The sequence below is a fragment of the Ambystoma mexicanum genome, chromosome 1q (assembly GCF_040938575.1).
Source record: "Ambystoma mexicanum isolate Mex_15411 chromosome 1q, UKY_AmexF1_1, whole genome shotgun sequence".
Classification (NCBI taxonomy): Eukaryota; Metazoa; Chordata; class Amphibia; order Caudata; family Ambystomatidae; genus Ambystoma; species Ambystoma mexicanum.
This window is the reverse complement of record NC_090922.1, coordinates 102,740,878-102,757,573: the sequence shown is the minus strand read 5'-3', so window position 1 is coordinate 102,757,573 and position 16,696 is coordinate 102,740,878. Positions and strand designations below refer to the sequence as shown.

Genomic DNA, 16,696 nt, shown 5'->3' with positions numbered 1-16,696 from the left:
GAGCACGCATGCTACCCACAGGTAGCAGGGGTAGTAAAAGAGGATATGTACTTGCAGTCATTATGGCATAGGGTGACTTGGTCCCAAAGAAGGATCAACTAAAGCACCGGGCTAGCAAAGAGCTCTGGTAACGGAGTCTGACTGCCAAATGGAAGATGTTGCGGTGTCCGCTGCAGTAGCCTTTGAAGGCTACGAAGGACCAAGAAGAATATGACGTATGGAAAAGAATACCCGAAATGGTGGGAAAGTGCAATCGTTTATAAAGCTTAGCTTTACGCCAGTTATTAATTGCCAACAGGTGACGAATGAATGAATGACTGAATTTGTAAAGGGCTGCCATCCATCATAGGTACCTAGACGCTAAGCACCATTAACCACAGCTGCTTGTGCAAAGGTACCAAGTGCCTTAAATGTACGCAAAGACAGAATGAAATCAGAGTTACCCGAAGGAAGAGGTGGTGGTCAAGACACTACTGTAAAGGGGAAAACTAAAGAAAAATGTCACGTCTATTTAAAACAAATACGTTTTTCTAAAAGATGACCGAGTATTGGTGATGCGGAGCCCCAAGGGTAGGGGGTTCTGTAGTGACCCTGCCAAGACCTTGAAAAGAGCGGCCAAAAGCTCTTTTGCGTCTGTATCACAGAACGGTCATAAGCAGCCGATAGGATGATCGCAACGCGCGGGCCGGGGAGAACCTCGCAATCATCATAAGTAGGCTGATACTTGTCCATGCAATATCTTGTAAACTAAAGTAAACACCTTACATTTCACCTGTGCCGCCACAAGAAGCCAGTGTAGTCAAGCAGCACAGCCAGTGACAACTGGTTCTTAACCTGGACTACGCCGTGACAGAAAAAGGTCCCCAGAAGCTGCCATGTCTTTCAGGATTGCTTATGTACGGGTGTTCTACTCGGTGTAGTTCCCCAATGCCTCCAAGACAGACTTGAGAGCGAACATATTTTGGCTGGTCAGATAGCATGGGAAGATATCACGAGACTCGTCCGCCGTGTTCCTAGAGCAGGGCCGGACCGAGTAGCAACGGGAGAAGTGTCACCTGGGTTAGTGGTACTACAAACTAATCAGACTGTGTGTCCCGGAATGACTTGGTCTGTGAGGATAACTGACCCCAGAAAAAGTGAAAAAGGACACTGAGCAGGAAACGGACTCAGGCTCAGCCGATGGAAGCTTTGGGGGAGTTGGAGCCCTGAGCAGAAGCACAGACGGGCACACGCGTCCAAAAGGGTTGTTCAGAAAAGCGTTCTCAAACACTATGAGAAGGTGAGCTGCTTTGAGTCCCGTTGTCTATGACAAAGTATTGGGAAGCACTATAAAAAAGTTCTTGGCTTGAGACACTGAATCTGAGGAAGTTGAAAACATAAGAAGTACGCCTTTTATGGAATGCTTGGCGTGTGAAAGGCTTTGGTATCACGAACTGGATCCTTAAACCTCTTCTGAAGTACTGTATGAAACTATGAGAAGATACATCCTATGAAACGTCATGACCCGGAAGTATTGTATGAAACTATGAGAAGAAACATCCTATGAAACCTCATGACCCGGAAGTATTGGAGCCCGCCATGCTTTGAAAGAAACCTTTGAGGTCTGCCAAGAAGACGGGAAATCATGAGATGGACCGATGGGATAAATTAAGAGATGCTAAACCTTAATATATGTGTCTGAAGTTAATCCTTAAATAGACCAAGTAGCCCGAATGAAGACTCAGCGCTTGAAAACAGATGAAAGGCTACCAATTTATTCTGCAAACTGTTTGATCCTGGCAGCGAAGTGAAGACAATCCCTTTCCTGGAATCCTCCAAGTGTCCTTGAGGCGCCGGTTTGTCAGAGCCGTGAAGCTCGATTTACCAATATCTACTATTTTATGAGCTAAAATATGCATACATTAAATTCAGGATTGGCGTGTTACCTGCAGGCTTATTACGGAACGTGTGACCCAACATGTTTTCACACATTTTGTATGAAGGCTATGGAATTTTCTGCCCAAATGTCTTCTCCCATGACAGAGTATGATTTTGATGGACTCTGACATTTATTTGGGAATAACATTATATGGATTAAAGGTGCTGGTTTGGTATAATTTTATAGATTCTGCTTTTCTGTGCTGTGATGTTTAAATTGATTTCATGAGTATTTTTTTAGAACATACATTTTTTCTGTATTGATATGTTGAGGCTAACTGGTACAATTGTTATTATTTTATGAATATTAACTAAGGTCTCAAGGTGCCACAGTAGCCAAGCGAATTTGCAGACATGATAGCCCAAATGGTGATTTTTTTTGCAGTCAATATACATATATATATATGTGTGTGTGTATCTACTGCTACTAACATTTCTGGAATTACATAGGCGTGTATGTGCACGTGTGTGCGTGCATGAATGCATACGTTTCTGCCTCAGAATAAAATCTTGTTAAAACAAAAAAAGGACTGAAATTACCAAGTCGCCCTTTGGGGGAATGTTTACGGTTGAGAAAAGGCCCTGTTTTTTTTTCAAGATTAGACTGGTAATCAGCACATTTCTGCTGTAAGACCTCTCACTCAGTCGTTTGCTCACCTTGCGCTCCTCTGCCAGGTTGTCCCTGCTCTTGGACCAGCCCTCCGACTCTGTGAGCTCCACCTGCTCCCCAGCCAGTCGCCTCGCCGCAGTCTTTCCCTTTTAAATTGTGACACAAACAGAGCCAGCCTCAAATACTAGTCACACAGCAAGTGGAACATGGTCATGCGAAGATACCGGTTCAACCACAGAGCCCGCTACACCAGGTCCACATCAATAAGCAGTGTCAACTATGGTATTAGCATAACTGACCTAAAACATTTGTTCCATTTTCTTCTGACCTTTTTTTCGGTCAAATTTAATGATATATATATATATATATATATGGGAGGGTAAGGGTGTAGATTAGGTTGAGGGGAAGTGGGAGGTTGCGCGGGGTCTCCCCACGCATTTTAGACCGAAAAAAAGTCAAATAAATTCGATCAAATGTTTTAGGTCAAACAGACCCAAACCTTAAATATGACTATCAGAATAAAGCTATGAAAGACTCTTAAGTTACAGTGTCTGAAAATACCTGTGCCATGGATGCAGAAGTGCTCATCTCCCCACTCAGACCCCCCCAATAGCAGAGGGTTTCAGGCGAGGATTGGCACACAAGTTGATTGAATGTGTAGGCCGATTTCCATGGAGGAACTTACTCCCAACCCGGGCATTTCTCCTTGAAGATGTGCATGGCAAAGCTTTCCTCGTTTCTCCGCTTTCTGGGGTGATAACTTCTGATGAAAAGCGCCAATAGGGGTGAGGGTCATGTGGGAAATATAGTATAATAATATTTCACTTTATCCACTACATAGTACTGGTGGGAGGGAATCAATTAAAGATGTCAATTTATGAGAAGTATGTAACCCTTCTATAGGGTTCCATGTGAAAAGCTTGCAGCCAAAAAGGCTGTTTTCACAATACATCACGAAAAAAGGCAGTGGTGTGGCCCCCCGCCATCCATGTAATGGATGCCAGGGACACCTCTGCAACCCCCGGACCCATTCAAGGGGAGCGGGAGACCCCCTGCAACCTATGCTCCCTTGTGCGGCATAGTGGAGACACTTACTGGGGCACACCACAGCCTTTTTTGGCGGCAAGCTTTTCACTGGACGCCTTCTAAAGACCTTTCAATCAATTATAGATCATGTGGCGCTTAATAATGTAATGTTGTATATGTCTACAGTGCTCCTCTTTAGTATGAGACCCCCCCGACCCACCCTTTTTAGGTAAATGTTATTTTTGTAAGTCAACAGTTTTTCATGTATATAGATTTTTCAGTTTGTTTTGTCCCTGATCTATGTCCCACTTTGTTTCACACCCTGAAACGGGCTCATCATGTGATCTCATCTTTGCGCTACCTTACAGGCACCCTGCGGCGGGAAGGCGGGAAGGCCCGCTTCACCTGTAAATGTGTTACTGCAAGTCGTTACTGATCGAAGTTGACATCCATGTTCTTCAAATACAAATGCATCCCCTTCTTTGAATTTCAAGTGGAAGTGGCAGCTAGATTTCCCCCAGGTATGTTGAACAGAAGCTAGTCCTGCAGCTGAAAGAGCGCATTCATGCGGGAGGGAGACGTTCCTGGGCACTCCGAAGAGCTGCGCATTGGAATAGACTTGGCGCAGAAGAGCGCTATACGTAGAACTCTTCAAACTCAGAGGTCCCCTTTTTGGGAAACTGGAAAAGATATGCAGTTCTGCACACAAGTGGCTTCCTCAGAGCGATGCGGCATAATGACGCTGTTCCGAGTTGATCCCACACAATGAACGCAAGTTTCAATCAAGTTATATCAGACTGCAAAGGAGAGCTTCCTCTGCCCAACTAATTCAAAATAGCGGGGACCCCCTTGATGCTCAATGAGGTAGAGGTGGAGTGGGGAGATCCTGGGTAGACACCAAGCACAGGACCTGCTGGGGGGCCAGGTCTCCATCTTGTTGCCGAGGGTTGGTTGCACAAAGGGGCCCAATCCATTCGGATGCCGACATCTCAAATATTTCCAATGCGGCAGTAACCCTAAAATATAAAATGATCCTAGTGCCAAAATCTGTGTTAAAAATACAATACAGATTTATAAGAGTACCAAAAGCGATGACATGTTTAGGTTGAATTTCCTTGGTCTTCCACCTGAGTAGGAGGCTATGAGCCTTGCAGACACTGACTACAGGGAAAGGCGTGTGGAGCCCTTGAGCTACCGACATTGTCATAGCCTGGTCACAGTGACTAGTCTGTGCCCAGAGAGTATGCCATGCAATATCAATACACTTGGTGTGGCCCAAAATAGACTAAACGGTGTGCGGAGCGTGTCTGCAGGCCAAACCCTGCAAAGTCTGTGGAGGGGACACAGTCAAAGAAACACCTCGCAGTACCAGCGAAAATCCATCAAGATCACAGAACTATATTTTAAAAACGAAGGTCAGATATGTACCAACGTAAACAAAAACGTTGAAAATCCTCAGTTCAAGGGGGGTTTGGTTAGAATTAAAAAACATTAAAAAAATAATAATAATGAAATGTGCCCGTTAGTTGGATAAGCAACCCCAACTTCCCCACGCCATGCACATTTCAGAAAGATCTAACATGACCTACCCAAGGACACAATGAACGGTATAATTGATGACCTCAATAATGTCCCTTCTCCAAATCTACAGGGCCATGGCTATAGCATGGGCAATATATGCCAACGAGATCTCACATGGTGGTGTGGGCACCTGGGAAACCAATGAGAATGTGTTTTTCAAGACTCCTCTGCGTGTCACATTAAGCTCCTCAACTCTCATGATCTAAAGACGCATCCCTTGCTAACCATTTCATTGCAGGAACGGGGTGTGCGCCGTCCAACCTGGAGCCTAGCGTGTCTATAGAACATGCCCAAATGAGACTGAGGAGTCGGATACGATTTCCGAACATTAACACAGTTCTTTTAAAGCTTAAATTCTTAAAACTGCGTCAGGGACCTCACCTCGTCAGTGGCGGGAATAGAGACCCCTCTCAGCCCGGGCCATGAGGCCTGACAGGTTGTTTGGCAGACTCTGTCCTGCCCCAGAGACGCAATGAGGAAGTTTGGAGGACCCGAGTCTGTGTCCCTTTTACCTGTGCCTGGCTGCAATTGCCAAGTACCACTTGTTATCACCCCACTACTCTGCCCTGCTTTGGCCAGTGTTCATTCCCTCTTTTTTACGACTACAACGTCTAGAACTCCTTGCAGTGGAGGAGGGAACAAGCAACCCAACAGCGAGAGAGCCGGCAGTGAATGGCAGGCCTGCAGCGTTATGTACGTTGCACGCCAGCAATCAGGAAGCTCCACACCACGCACTGAACATGGAGTTGCTGCGTTTGCTGCATGCCGCCATTTCCGAACTCGAGCAGACCCGCGCTTGAAGAGCACATTCCTAAGAACTTGGAGATGGTCAATATTTGTCATGAATCGCCTTTGCGTAACTCCAGCAGACACGCGTTGGAGATGGGGGCACAGCTTCAGGGGCACTTTAAAGCTTTACACCTGTATAGGTGGGAGCCAGGACCAATGGGAGGAAAAGGAGGAGCGTGTTGGCCTTAATGCCAATTTTCACTCATGTTTATATTCACATTTTGCATGGAACTGGGCCATAATTGGCTAATATGACACACCTGGAAATGCACGGGTTGCACCTAACTTCATACCAGAGAGCTGCCCGCCATGATTGTTTGCATGCGATTGGAAGCCCCAGGAATCGTTGATCCAGTTCCAATTTTTTCAAATTTGTTTTGGGGTTTTATGTAGCGCAAACCTAACTAAGAATCAGCAGAGGTGCACATGTTGAGTGGGAGACGGCTCACGCCTCTTTGGAGGCATGTGGGGTTATGTACTGTGCTATGTACTGGAAGCACTTGCTCAAGACGAAAGTACTGTGCAGTCGACGATGGCCTTCACGGTCACGGTCTTTGTTTATTAGGCACAGAGAATCAGGAGGATGTTGGCTTCGTTCTTCCAGATGGCTTATATCACCATTCTGTCACATAATGGGGGTTCAAATCCAGAAATTGAGAATCAAATCTTGTAGAATTGTTGATTTACATTGATAAACACCAGCCACTTCCCCGTGTATCCCCAACTTCATCTCTTGTGACAAAGTCACCAGTTGGTGCAGTACGGACCCTATGCCTGGGGGCATAACTATATTAAGAGAGTGAAAGGGTGCTACCAGAGCAAGGAGGTGGGGGTTCCTAGCAAAGTCGGGCGGCCCATCTTGCCCTTGTTGGGGGTCCTGGGGAAGAGGAACCTATTGTGGGCCCCCAAGCCAGGAGGGATGTCGATGCCGGTTTTCACCTGTAGAGCGTAGGAGACCGTCAGGTGTGGGACGGTACAATGCTGGAGCAGCCCACGGGCAGGCTGCGTTCCTCTGGCTTCTCCATTCTGGCGTACTGGGGGTTCTTGCCTCCCCATTGTGGGTGGACGGATCTTTCCGGGGGAAGTCGCCTTTGGACTGCTGTTGGTGAAGGACCTGTTCATGTAGGAATCAAGTGCTGAGCAGCCCATCCGGGATGGGGCAAATGCTCGGGAAGACAAAGGAATAGGAAGGCCCAGTGGACACGTGGGGGGTCGGGGGGGGGAATTCAAGTGGAGGAAACAAGTGTTTGGCGTGTTTTTTTCCATATCACCTTATATGGGGCACTCATTGGGCAGCCAATGCAGAGTCTGCTCCCACCATAATCGGACTGTGCACCTCGAACCTTCTGCCTGACAAGCGGGCATTGTTTTTTTAACAACCCGCTGGTGCCGCTTTAAACACAGTCATTAAAATTGATGTTACAAAGCAAAGGGAAAGATAGACTACACATCTCAGGAAACGTGTATCCATCTACAGGATAATCCAGAAAAAGGCCCTAAAGCTACTTTAGGATTAAAACAGGCCCTGGCAGGGACAAAACCATGGAGAGAGAAGAGAGACTAATGAAGGGTTTATCTCGGTTCCTGGAAGGAGCCAGGCCCCAGAGGACAACAAGCACCTGAAGAGTGCTCAAGCCCAGGAGGGGTAACCCCCACACGGTGGCTGATGGTAATTTAAACCTGACAACAATCCTGGCATGGGGGGAAGTAATACTTGCGGGTAAAACAACAGTGATAGTCTGACAGCAGTGGGCAACATTTCTACTGGTAAGGTATCTCCTAAGGCAATGGAGCAGAAAAGGTCCTTGCTAGGAGATATTGTTCTACACAGAGGGTCCTCAGATGGCAGCCTGTGGCCCAGTAGGGTCCAGACTGGAACTAAAAGCACCGAAGATGCATTCTTGGTGCTATATGTACAAGACAGAAAGAGACCGGACATGAGCTGGGTGCCATATCCCTGAAAATTTGAATATTAGATTAGGCCACATGAACTTTGAAACTAGGTCAGAGTAGGCGCCTACCCCAGATTTTAATTCTTCATCCTGACACCATCAAATTAGTTATTCTCTCAAATTTTTGTTCAAACCTCTGGGTCAAGTAGGTGTTGCTGTGATAGGAAGAAGGTGGGTGCACGTTAAAATGAATTTATCCTTAAAGAGGGCAGGGCCAGTTCCCTTCCATGATCCCAACACAGAGGAGCCATTTTGTTTAGCAGTTAGGTCTTTACTTGAACAGTTGTCCTGCCACCCACCATGTCATTTAATTAATGTGTTCAGCTATCATTTCTGTGTCAAGAGTTTTCGGTTAGTCTCACAACGCTGGTCATTTCTATATTAATTCCCTCCTTTGCATTAACTGGGGGTTCAAGCCCATTATCCATTAAAGGAACTGGCCAGTTTATTGTGGCAAGTGCTTTTCTTTGCCAAACAGAAGAATGGGAAAGTCCAACTGTACATCTTGCATGCAATTGATCAGTGTTTATTGTGGATCAGGTTTTCACATTATTTATGCTGAACAAATTGAATTTAAATCAACAAATGTCATAACCAAAGTCATCACTGATGACATCTTAAATTGCAAACAAAAGCACAATAGAATGCAGCCCAATCCGTGGCCCTTGCGGTGGCACTCCACATAGAAGCTGAGGTGGCAGGCAATGCCCGGTGTGCCAAAGCCGCAGAATGCTGCACCACATGGGGACAGCATAGTGCGTGTGGCCTAGCCCCATGCATGTAGCATGTGGCAGGCATGCTCATAGTGCCAAAGGCCCCTCTGTGACACAGAAACACAAGGCAAGCCAACAGGCATGCAATTTGCCCTCCAAATAAAGGGCATGTTTGAAGGTCATAAAGCGTGTGGCCTCGACTTCCGGTACATGACAAAAAGGCCATGTTTGAGTACCGTGACATGTGTTCCCTACAGACAGAGCACAGGGTCACCCTATTGGTGGGTGATATCTTTATGGTTTCACGGGTGATGTGATACGTGATGCCGTCGGCATGTCCGTTGTTATGGTTAGTTAACCAAAAAAGACCAAAGACTTTTTTATTTTTTATTTAAAGTTTTGGATCATTACGACAGTCTCCATCCTACTGAACTTTCTTCATCGGCTTTGAAAGAGGTTTTTCTTTTGTTTACATGGGTTCGTTTGTGATCTTAGCAGAGATTGTGTATTTTCAGTGAATAGAATTCCTTGCTCCATGTGAGCTTTGCCACGTGTTCATTCACATTACTGGCAGTGCCAAGCAATGCCATGCATGCGTCTCACCCAACTGAAGGAAATAGAAGATGGTGGCATTTGATGGCTTTTCTCCAGTAACACTAACATTTTACCCGGGATCCATTCACAGAACAGTCTCTTTTGTTATTCAAATGTCCAAAAAGGTACAACTAACGCCTAAAATAGCAGTGCAGTATTCAAGAAACAGATTTACCAGGTAAATCCAAGTTAGTTTGGCAAATCCATAGAACCACCGATGAAAATGTTTGAGAAGCAAAAATGAGATATTGAAATGTCAAGGTATCTATGGGGGCAGAAATCCAACCTGCAACCCCTGACTAGAAATTCAATTGGGATTCACTGGACAGACTTCAATATATGTTGAAAACTGGGTTAGATGTTCAACCTTTCTTTCACCTGCCATTTAGGGAGACCATCACATATGTATCCTTCCAGTAGGGTCTTTGGAGCACTATTTCAGATGCACCCTTTCTGTGGTCCTGACTGAGATGCCTCAAAATGTAGCTGCAACTGCTTTTCCCCCCACCAATATTTATTTTTAATTTTTGTGGATGGTGACTTATGCGATTACATTGATGGGTGAAAAAGGTTTCATGAAAATGCAAGCTTTTCCCATCAGACATCAATAGGATCTAAGAGCCAGCCTCGCATTTAGTTCATTAACTTCTGATCGGCATCTGCGTGTTTACATTGATAAGAATACATAAAAGGCAACACAACCATAAAATGCAAGAGAGAAAATCTTTGCATCTGAAAGCAAGGCGTTCGATAAAAACAAAAACACATAAATAGGAAACAATGAACATGGAAATGCAGACACCGGCTCCCACGGGTATATAAACTTGCGCGCAGGAGAGGGTTGGCACACATGTCCAAGCTGCCAAAACAGTAGAAGGACATAGTCTAGGAACTGATGAGGGTGTAAGGTGGCCTGTACAAAGAAAGCTCTCCTTCCAGGATGCTTGCTCCCTGGAGCCCACTTACCTGGGCACTGGGCTCCCATTTCCTGAGCTTCAGCAGAGAGGCCACGGTGAAGTACAGAAGCAGCAGGACCCCGGGGTTCACGTAGACTGGCCAATCATGGCTCACGTTGAGGACAAGGTCATTGGGGCTGGTGCAGTTTGTGTACAGAATGATATTCTTCAGGCCAAATAACCTGCAAAAAGAATCCCCCCCATAGTTAAGATTGGAACTTCTAATTGATCAGTTTCCATTGTTGGGTGTATATATGCTTGTTTAAATCATTAGCATCGACACAGCATGCATAAATCGAACCAGTAGAGCAAATTTCTAAAAACAAGAAAACATTGACAAATGGAAACTATACACAGAGAGGGAATGGTTACTTACTGGGCTCCAACGAGATCTAATTACTTCACATTATTTCATTAAAACAGTCCCAAAAAAAAGATCAGTTACACCTACAGCCATCAAAAAGCCACTTTTGGAATTATCATCAGTTCCCACTAACGACAGAACGGGAGGCTCCTTAATTCCAGGTCGGGGATCCTGCTCTGTAAGTAGCGCAGCAGGCTCTATGCTTTTCCCTTGCGTCAGTATTGACCGCATTGGAAGATACCACCGGATCAGAGAAACAGGCTATAGATCCCGTGGCTTTGGGCTGCTCGCAAAACCGCGCAGCGCTTGCACTATTATTTCATTAAGTGGGGCAGTGTAGCGGGTTATCAGGCACTCTGTAACCGGTGTGGCGAATCTGGGAAATGCATCCCATTTCCGCAAGGGGGAGCCAAACCATTGAGGCTAGGGAGGTGAGCCTGCTCCGTAAGGCCCTCCCCTTGGGGTTTGGGCAAGCAGGACCTTATTGGGAGGGTCCCCCCCCCCACTTAGGGAATGAGACCTCCCAAGCCAGAGTAAGATAACCCCCAATGATTGGACTCTCCACCTAGATGAAACCCAAGAGGTTGTAAAGGCAAAGGGGCCTTTTTTTTTCTAACCCTCTTGATGAACCCTCTATAGACTCGCTACGAAATCAGCGAGAAAGCGTCTCTTTCTGCAGAGATGCACATAGAACCCACAAAACCACCACCTGAAGGAGGAGATTCCCTGCCGCCAATCTGAATGCCCGGGGAGGAGATGCGAAGAGCGGACGCTGCCACCGATGAGCTGAATGCAGGCCACCTGGAGGCGGAACCACCGGGAGGACGTGGTGGGCCAACAGCCTCAGAAATACTGCTGAATCCAGGAACACTGGGGGTGAAAGCTCCTCAGCCTCCGTACCAAGAGTCGCAGAAGGGGAGAGAGACTCAAGCCCTGACGAGGCCCATAGAAGGTCGCAGAGACAAGAATTGCTAGTGCGGCAGGCAGAGACTAAAGCTGCTGCCCTCAGAAGCACCGGCCCTCCTGGCAGAAGCACAGCGAGAGAAAAGGTACGCTGGCCTTCCATGAAAAAGGGAGGTGGGCGGTAGAACAATGCGGGGGAGGCTGAAACCCCGAGTCATTCACCGGCTAGAAAGCCTGTGAGCAATCTGAGTAGGGACCAAAGTGTCCAGAGTGAAACGAGAGCAGCCAAGAGTATGGTATGATATGATATGATAGGTTATTTATAACGCGCTTAATACCCAGAGGTTTCTAAGTGCAGACCCGGGGATCAAACCTGTGGTGCTCCAGTCGTCTTGCTTTCAAGGCGAGCACGTTGCCGCTGAGCTATCCTCCCGAGACGATATGGAAGACCAAGAGAGCCAAAGGACAGAATTGAACAATGCCACGCCCACGCTGCCCTGGAGGATGAAGGCTTGAGCGGGGCATTGAGATACAGCATTCTTGGAAGGGGGGAGATCGAGTAGCCCCTTCGATCGAAGCATTGAAACCTCTTTTGAACTGCATTATTCCATGACAGTACTTGAAAACCTTTCATGAACTGGATGATCACTTTGTAACAAGGGAAGCGGATATCGCTTGTGAATTTGAACTTTCGATTTCTTCTTTTGAAAGACACTGTGGGGACTCAGGCCAGGAACCGCGTCCTTGGACGAACATTTTAAATTTGAGATGATCTGCAGGAGAGAGGGTCCGCTATGAAGCATTGACGACCTCCAGTCCGAAAACACCGTCTCTCCGTTTGTTTCTTGTTGTCTAATGGTAAGGCCAATACGTTGGACAGGTTAGGACGGAATTGGTCTTACTGGACATCCTGACGAGCGCGTTAGTTTTAGGAAGGGAAACCCTGCTTAGCATTAGGTCGAGTGAGGCCTTTTCTTTTCATTTAAAATAAACTTTAAGTTGAAAAATGTCCTCTGGGCCGAGTCTTACTTCTGGTTCGCCACATAGGCAACTGCCTACTTAGACTGGGCGTGATCTTGCTTCCCAAAATTTGTGTTAAGAATGCAAGCAATAACTCTTGCTCAACAGATATTCATGGCATAGATGGCTGCCACACAACACTCCTACAACTGCATAAGAGTGCAGCTGAGGGTGTATATGTGCTGGCTGACAGTGTGCAGAGTGTGGTGGAGGCCACGTACAACATGGCTAAATATATGCAGGATGGAGGTAGGACCAGGTAAACAATAACCAAGTGTGTTTGAAAGGTAGACGATGGTGTGCAGGGCATGTCTGAGGTTCCATATTGTCAGTCTTCAGGTGTGCCACGAGACGCATTGCACAGGGCATGGTTAAGGGCGCATGGAGGCTGCGAGTCAGACTCGGGATGTGGGTCTGTAAGTGCAGGTTGTGGAATAGAGATTAAAGAGCGAGAGGTTGGATGTGCACATGGACATTGGTTTGGGATATACAGGGCATGGGTAAAAGAGAATTTCACAAACAGAGCCCATTTTTCAGTATTATTACAGAGCCTACTTCCTCACTCTGGAGGAATGCAGTGGGTGGCCAAGTGGGCCATGTGCTAAAGGTTGATGTGTCTGGGTAGTTTGGGGAGGATCTGCCTTGTCAATCCCAATTAGGCCCCATCTAAGGGTAGGCTTCAGGCACATTACCACCATAGACACTCCTCCTTTAAGGGAATTAAGAACGGTGGGCCGGCACAAACACCCAACACCTGCATTCTCAGCTGCCCTTGGGCAAGTGCAATAATCCCATAGAAACCTTGGGAGGGACCCCTGAATTCATCAATCCAGCCATCCACGCACAGTTAAGAACAGAAAAGCCAACGTAGAGGGGGAGCGTATGGGCGTGACAACCAGACAGGCCCACCCAACATTTGAACTGGAAGCCATCCCCAGCAAACTCCCACACCACCTTGCCCGAAGAGACACACCAGAGTTCCCTTAACCCAGAGAAGCTGCCAGGCAGAGCCATGGTGTGGCAGGCAGAGTGGACCAGTTAAGAGGCGGGACATGCAAATTCCAAGTTGGAGCTGTAAGTCATCTCCAGGGCTGAAGCCCGATTGCCAGTCCCCACCCCAGCCAATACACAATTCCCCCTTCTCCAGAGAGGCTTGAAGGTGGTGCTTAAGCCCTATGAAAGACCACTCGCTCAGTCTGGCTGTGTAGGTGTTTGGAGTATGAGCTGGGGAGTGGAGACAGGGGTTAGCTTGAAGACGGTTTGAGGAGAGAGCAAGTGGATAAGCAAGACCCAGGAGACAAGAGGAAATCGGCTGGGTAATACCGGAGCCCGAGAGGCGAGGGAGAAACCAAGGAGTCAAGAGAGTTGGAGCGAGAGGAGCAGGAGTGCGATCGCTATAAAGGTTGGAATATTACTGAGAAAGTAGGGAATTCCCTGAGGTGGGAGAGAGACCTACAGATCATTGAGCAGGAAAGAGAAGGGAAAGAGGGTGGTGCCGAAATGGAAGAGGAAGGTAAGAGGGGTAAGGAAGCTGGGAGAGACCTAGAAATCGTTGATTGTGAAACTATAACTGGGCGATGAAAGGGAGATTGGAAGTAGCCAGGGGAGGAGCAACACCCAAAAGGGTGAGGCAATAGAGGGTGAAAGCTGTAGGGATGGTGGTGATAATAGGAACGAAGGGGTGAGGAATGGAGGTATTGTGAAGGTCAAAAATAGAAAGGGCAATAGTGGTGCTCAGGAGAATGAAGAAAGTAGGCAATGGGGCGGAGAGAAAGTAGAGGCATGATATTGTAGACTCTGGGCGGAACAGTGAATAAAGGGCCAAAGAAAGGGAGTGGAAAAGGAGAATACAGATCAGAGGTGGTAACAAGAGGACTGAAGAGAAGTGGAAGAGAGAGACCAAGGGTTTGACACCGAGCAGAGAAGTATGAGCAGGTGAAGCCAAGCAGGTAGATGATGAAATGGGGTGGACAAGGGTGAGGGCGCCTGGAAGAAAGGTTTGAGAGAGTGACTAGCTAAACCCAGTTTGGGCTGTTAGGTGGCGCTTGCAATGACACTATTGCATTAGAGTGCAGTATAGGGGGAAATGGCATATGAGGAGAGACACAACAGGTGTTTAGTTATTTGCCTGCCCATTGACTGACGACGGCCATGCTAATCCCTATGGCCATTCCCACCCGGTTCCTGCCCCTCCCCCAAAACACCTCCTCATGAGAACTCTTTGACCTTGCTCTAATCAAGCCTTAGCATTAAAATGTGCACTCAACGTGCCTGCCAGTTTTTTTTCAAAGCAGTCTTCTGAGTTAATGACTTAATCAGAACTGTAAACTGGCTACTGGGGTAATAAAAATGTAACCAGGTCTGCCTTCAGCCATTCGATGTATAAGTACTATGTGTATCCTTCACTGAAGTCCTGCTAAAAACAAGCATTAGCAAAGCCAGAGGTCTTGTATTGTGTAGAAGTATTAGGCGTTTGCCAAGCATTGGCCATTGTACTTGCACCATTTCACACCTGCAGCTGGCCAGCTAATACTTCTAAGGCAGAGCCTGATAAGAGCATTCCCTATGCCTACACAAAAGCCCAACCGGTTGGCTTTGCCAATGTTTGCCTAGACCCCACCTGCATTGTGTTGTGCCCCAAGGTCGCCTAGACCCCACTTGCATTGTGTTGTGCCTTATGGTCGCCTAGACCCCACCTGCATTGTGTTGTGCCCTAAGGTCGCCTAGACCTCATTCGCATTGTGCTGCGCCCCACCTATACCGCCAATGCCCCTTACACACCACCCCTCTGCACATCACCTCAGCCCTAGCATGTTACCCTACCTGACTGCGATCATGTTCCCTTTCTGTGTCATGCAAAGTAACATACCCTGCACTGGCAACAGTTACCTAGCCCATAATAATGGTTTAGTCAGACCCGCCTGCCTAAGACACCACCCGATCACCTGCCCTACACCATTCCTGCCCACTACACCAGCCTTCCCCCCGGATACCAAGTCCGCCCATCCCACCCATAGACATGCACACGCTCTGCATGTCGCAGCAAATACTCACCTAGCTGTCCATAAGCAGAACCCCATCAACATGAGAGCATCATGCCATACCATCGACCACAACACCTCCACATTAGCTAACCCAACTAACTCCCGTAACACTACCCTCATTCCCTCCGATCGGAACTCTAGACTTGGCGCCAGAACCCACCACAGACCCAGCAAAGGCCCAGCAAATCCACCCACTCCTTGGAACCCATGCACATTAAAAGACAGAAACCTGAGACTCGGCTCTCGGTTCATAACCCCTAAAACACTCGCCAAAAAACACTCCTCTCATCCCGCACACAGTCAAGCAAACTCCACTCAAACTTTGAACATCACCCAATCAGCCTCCTTGAGTACATCTGAACAACCACTAATCAAGGGCGCCCTTGTCAATGCCCGCTCCCTGGTCGCCCATGCGCTAGATATCGCAGACTTCATCTCTGTCAACAATCTACACTTCCTGGCTATCACGGAAACTTGGCTGCACCAAGCAGCAGGCCCAGCCTTATCCCTCGCCATCCCAGAAGGTTATTCAATACTAAGGAAAGACCGGGACACAGGCAAAGGAGGAGGAGTAGCCTTCATCGCTAAAACATCCCTTGGACTTAGATTAATCCCGCCGCCTAGCTTCCGATCTGCAGAACTTCTGTCAGCTAAGCTCCAACTCTCTGCCACACAAACCATACTATTACACCTCCTTTACAGACCTCCAGGCCCCATCACCACATTTGAGGAAGAGATATCTGACCTCTTGACCACCAACACCAAAACAGGATCTCAAATTATCCTTCTTGGCGACCTCAACCTCGGTCTCGGCGACCCAAACGATACCAATGCGCTCTCCCTGGAAAGCACCATCTCCCAACTAGGGTTCAAGCTCAGAATCACAGACCCTACCCACAACAAAGGCAGGACCCTGGACTGGCTAGCGGATCTCAACTGCTCTACGACCATTACAAAAAACGAGCAAACTGCTTGGTCTGACCACCACGCCATCTCCTTCTCCATTCAAGGGAAATCACAACCAAACTTTCCAACCCCTACCATCCCCCAAACCCTCACCAGAAACAACCGCAACATTACTTTACAAAACCTCTGCCCACTTATAGACAATATCTGTACCCCTACAAACTACGCCAACCTAGATGCAGAGAAACTCGCTGACCTCTACAACAAAACGTTAGAATCAGCAATAGACACCATCGCCCCACTCAAACTCACCAAAGCCAA

At 47.4% G+C, this 16,696-nt stretch overlaps 1 protein-coding gene across 5 annotated transcripts in view; it reads right to left on the bottom strand.

The window, feature by feature from the left end:
- PIEZO1 (piezo type mechanosensitive ion channel component 1 (Er blood group)) overlaps nt 1-16,696 on the bottom strand; it is a 960,480-nt gene that overhangs the window by 388,246 nt on the left and 555,538 nt on the right. For 4 of the 5 annotated variants that reach the window (XM_069635852.1, XM_069635881.1, XM_069635871.1 and 1 more), the window contains exons 9-10: nt 10,149-10,320; nt 2,575-2,673 (exon numbers count right to left, since the gene is read on the bottom strand). In XM_069635852.1, the coding sequence (XP_069491953.1) occupies nt 2,575-2,673; nt 10,149-10,320 (271 nt within the window). The remainder of the gene's footprint in view (nt 1-2,574; nt 2,674-10,148; nt 10,321-16,696) is intronic. The other variant, XM_069635891.1, reaches the window with a different exon arrangement.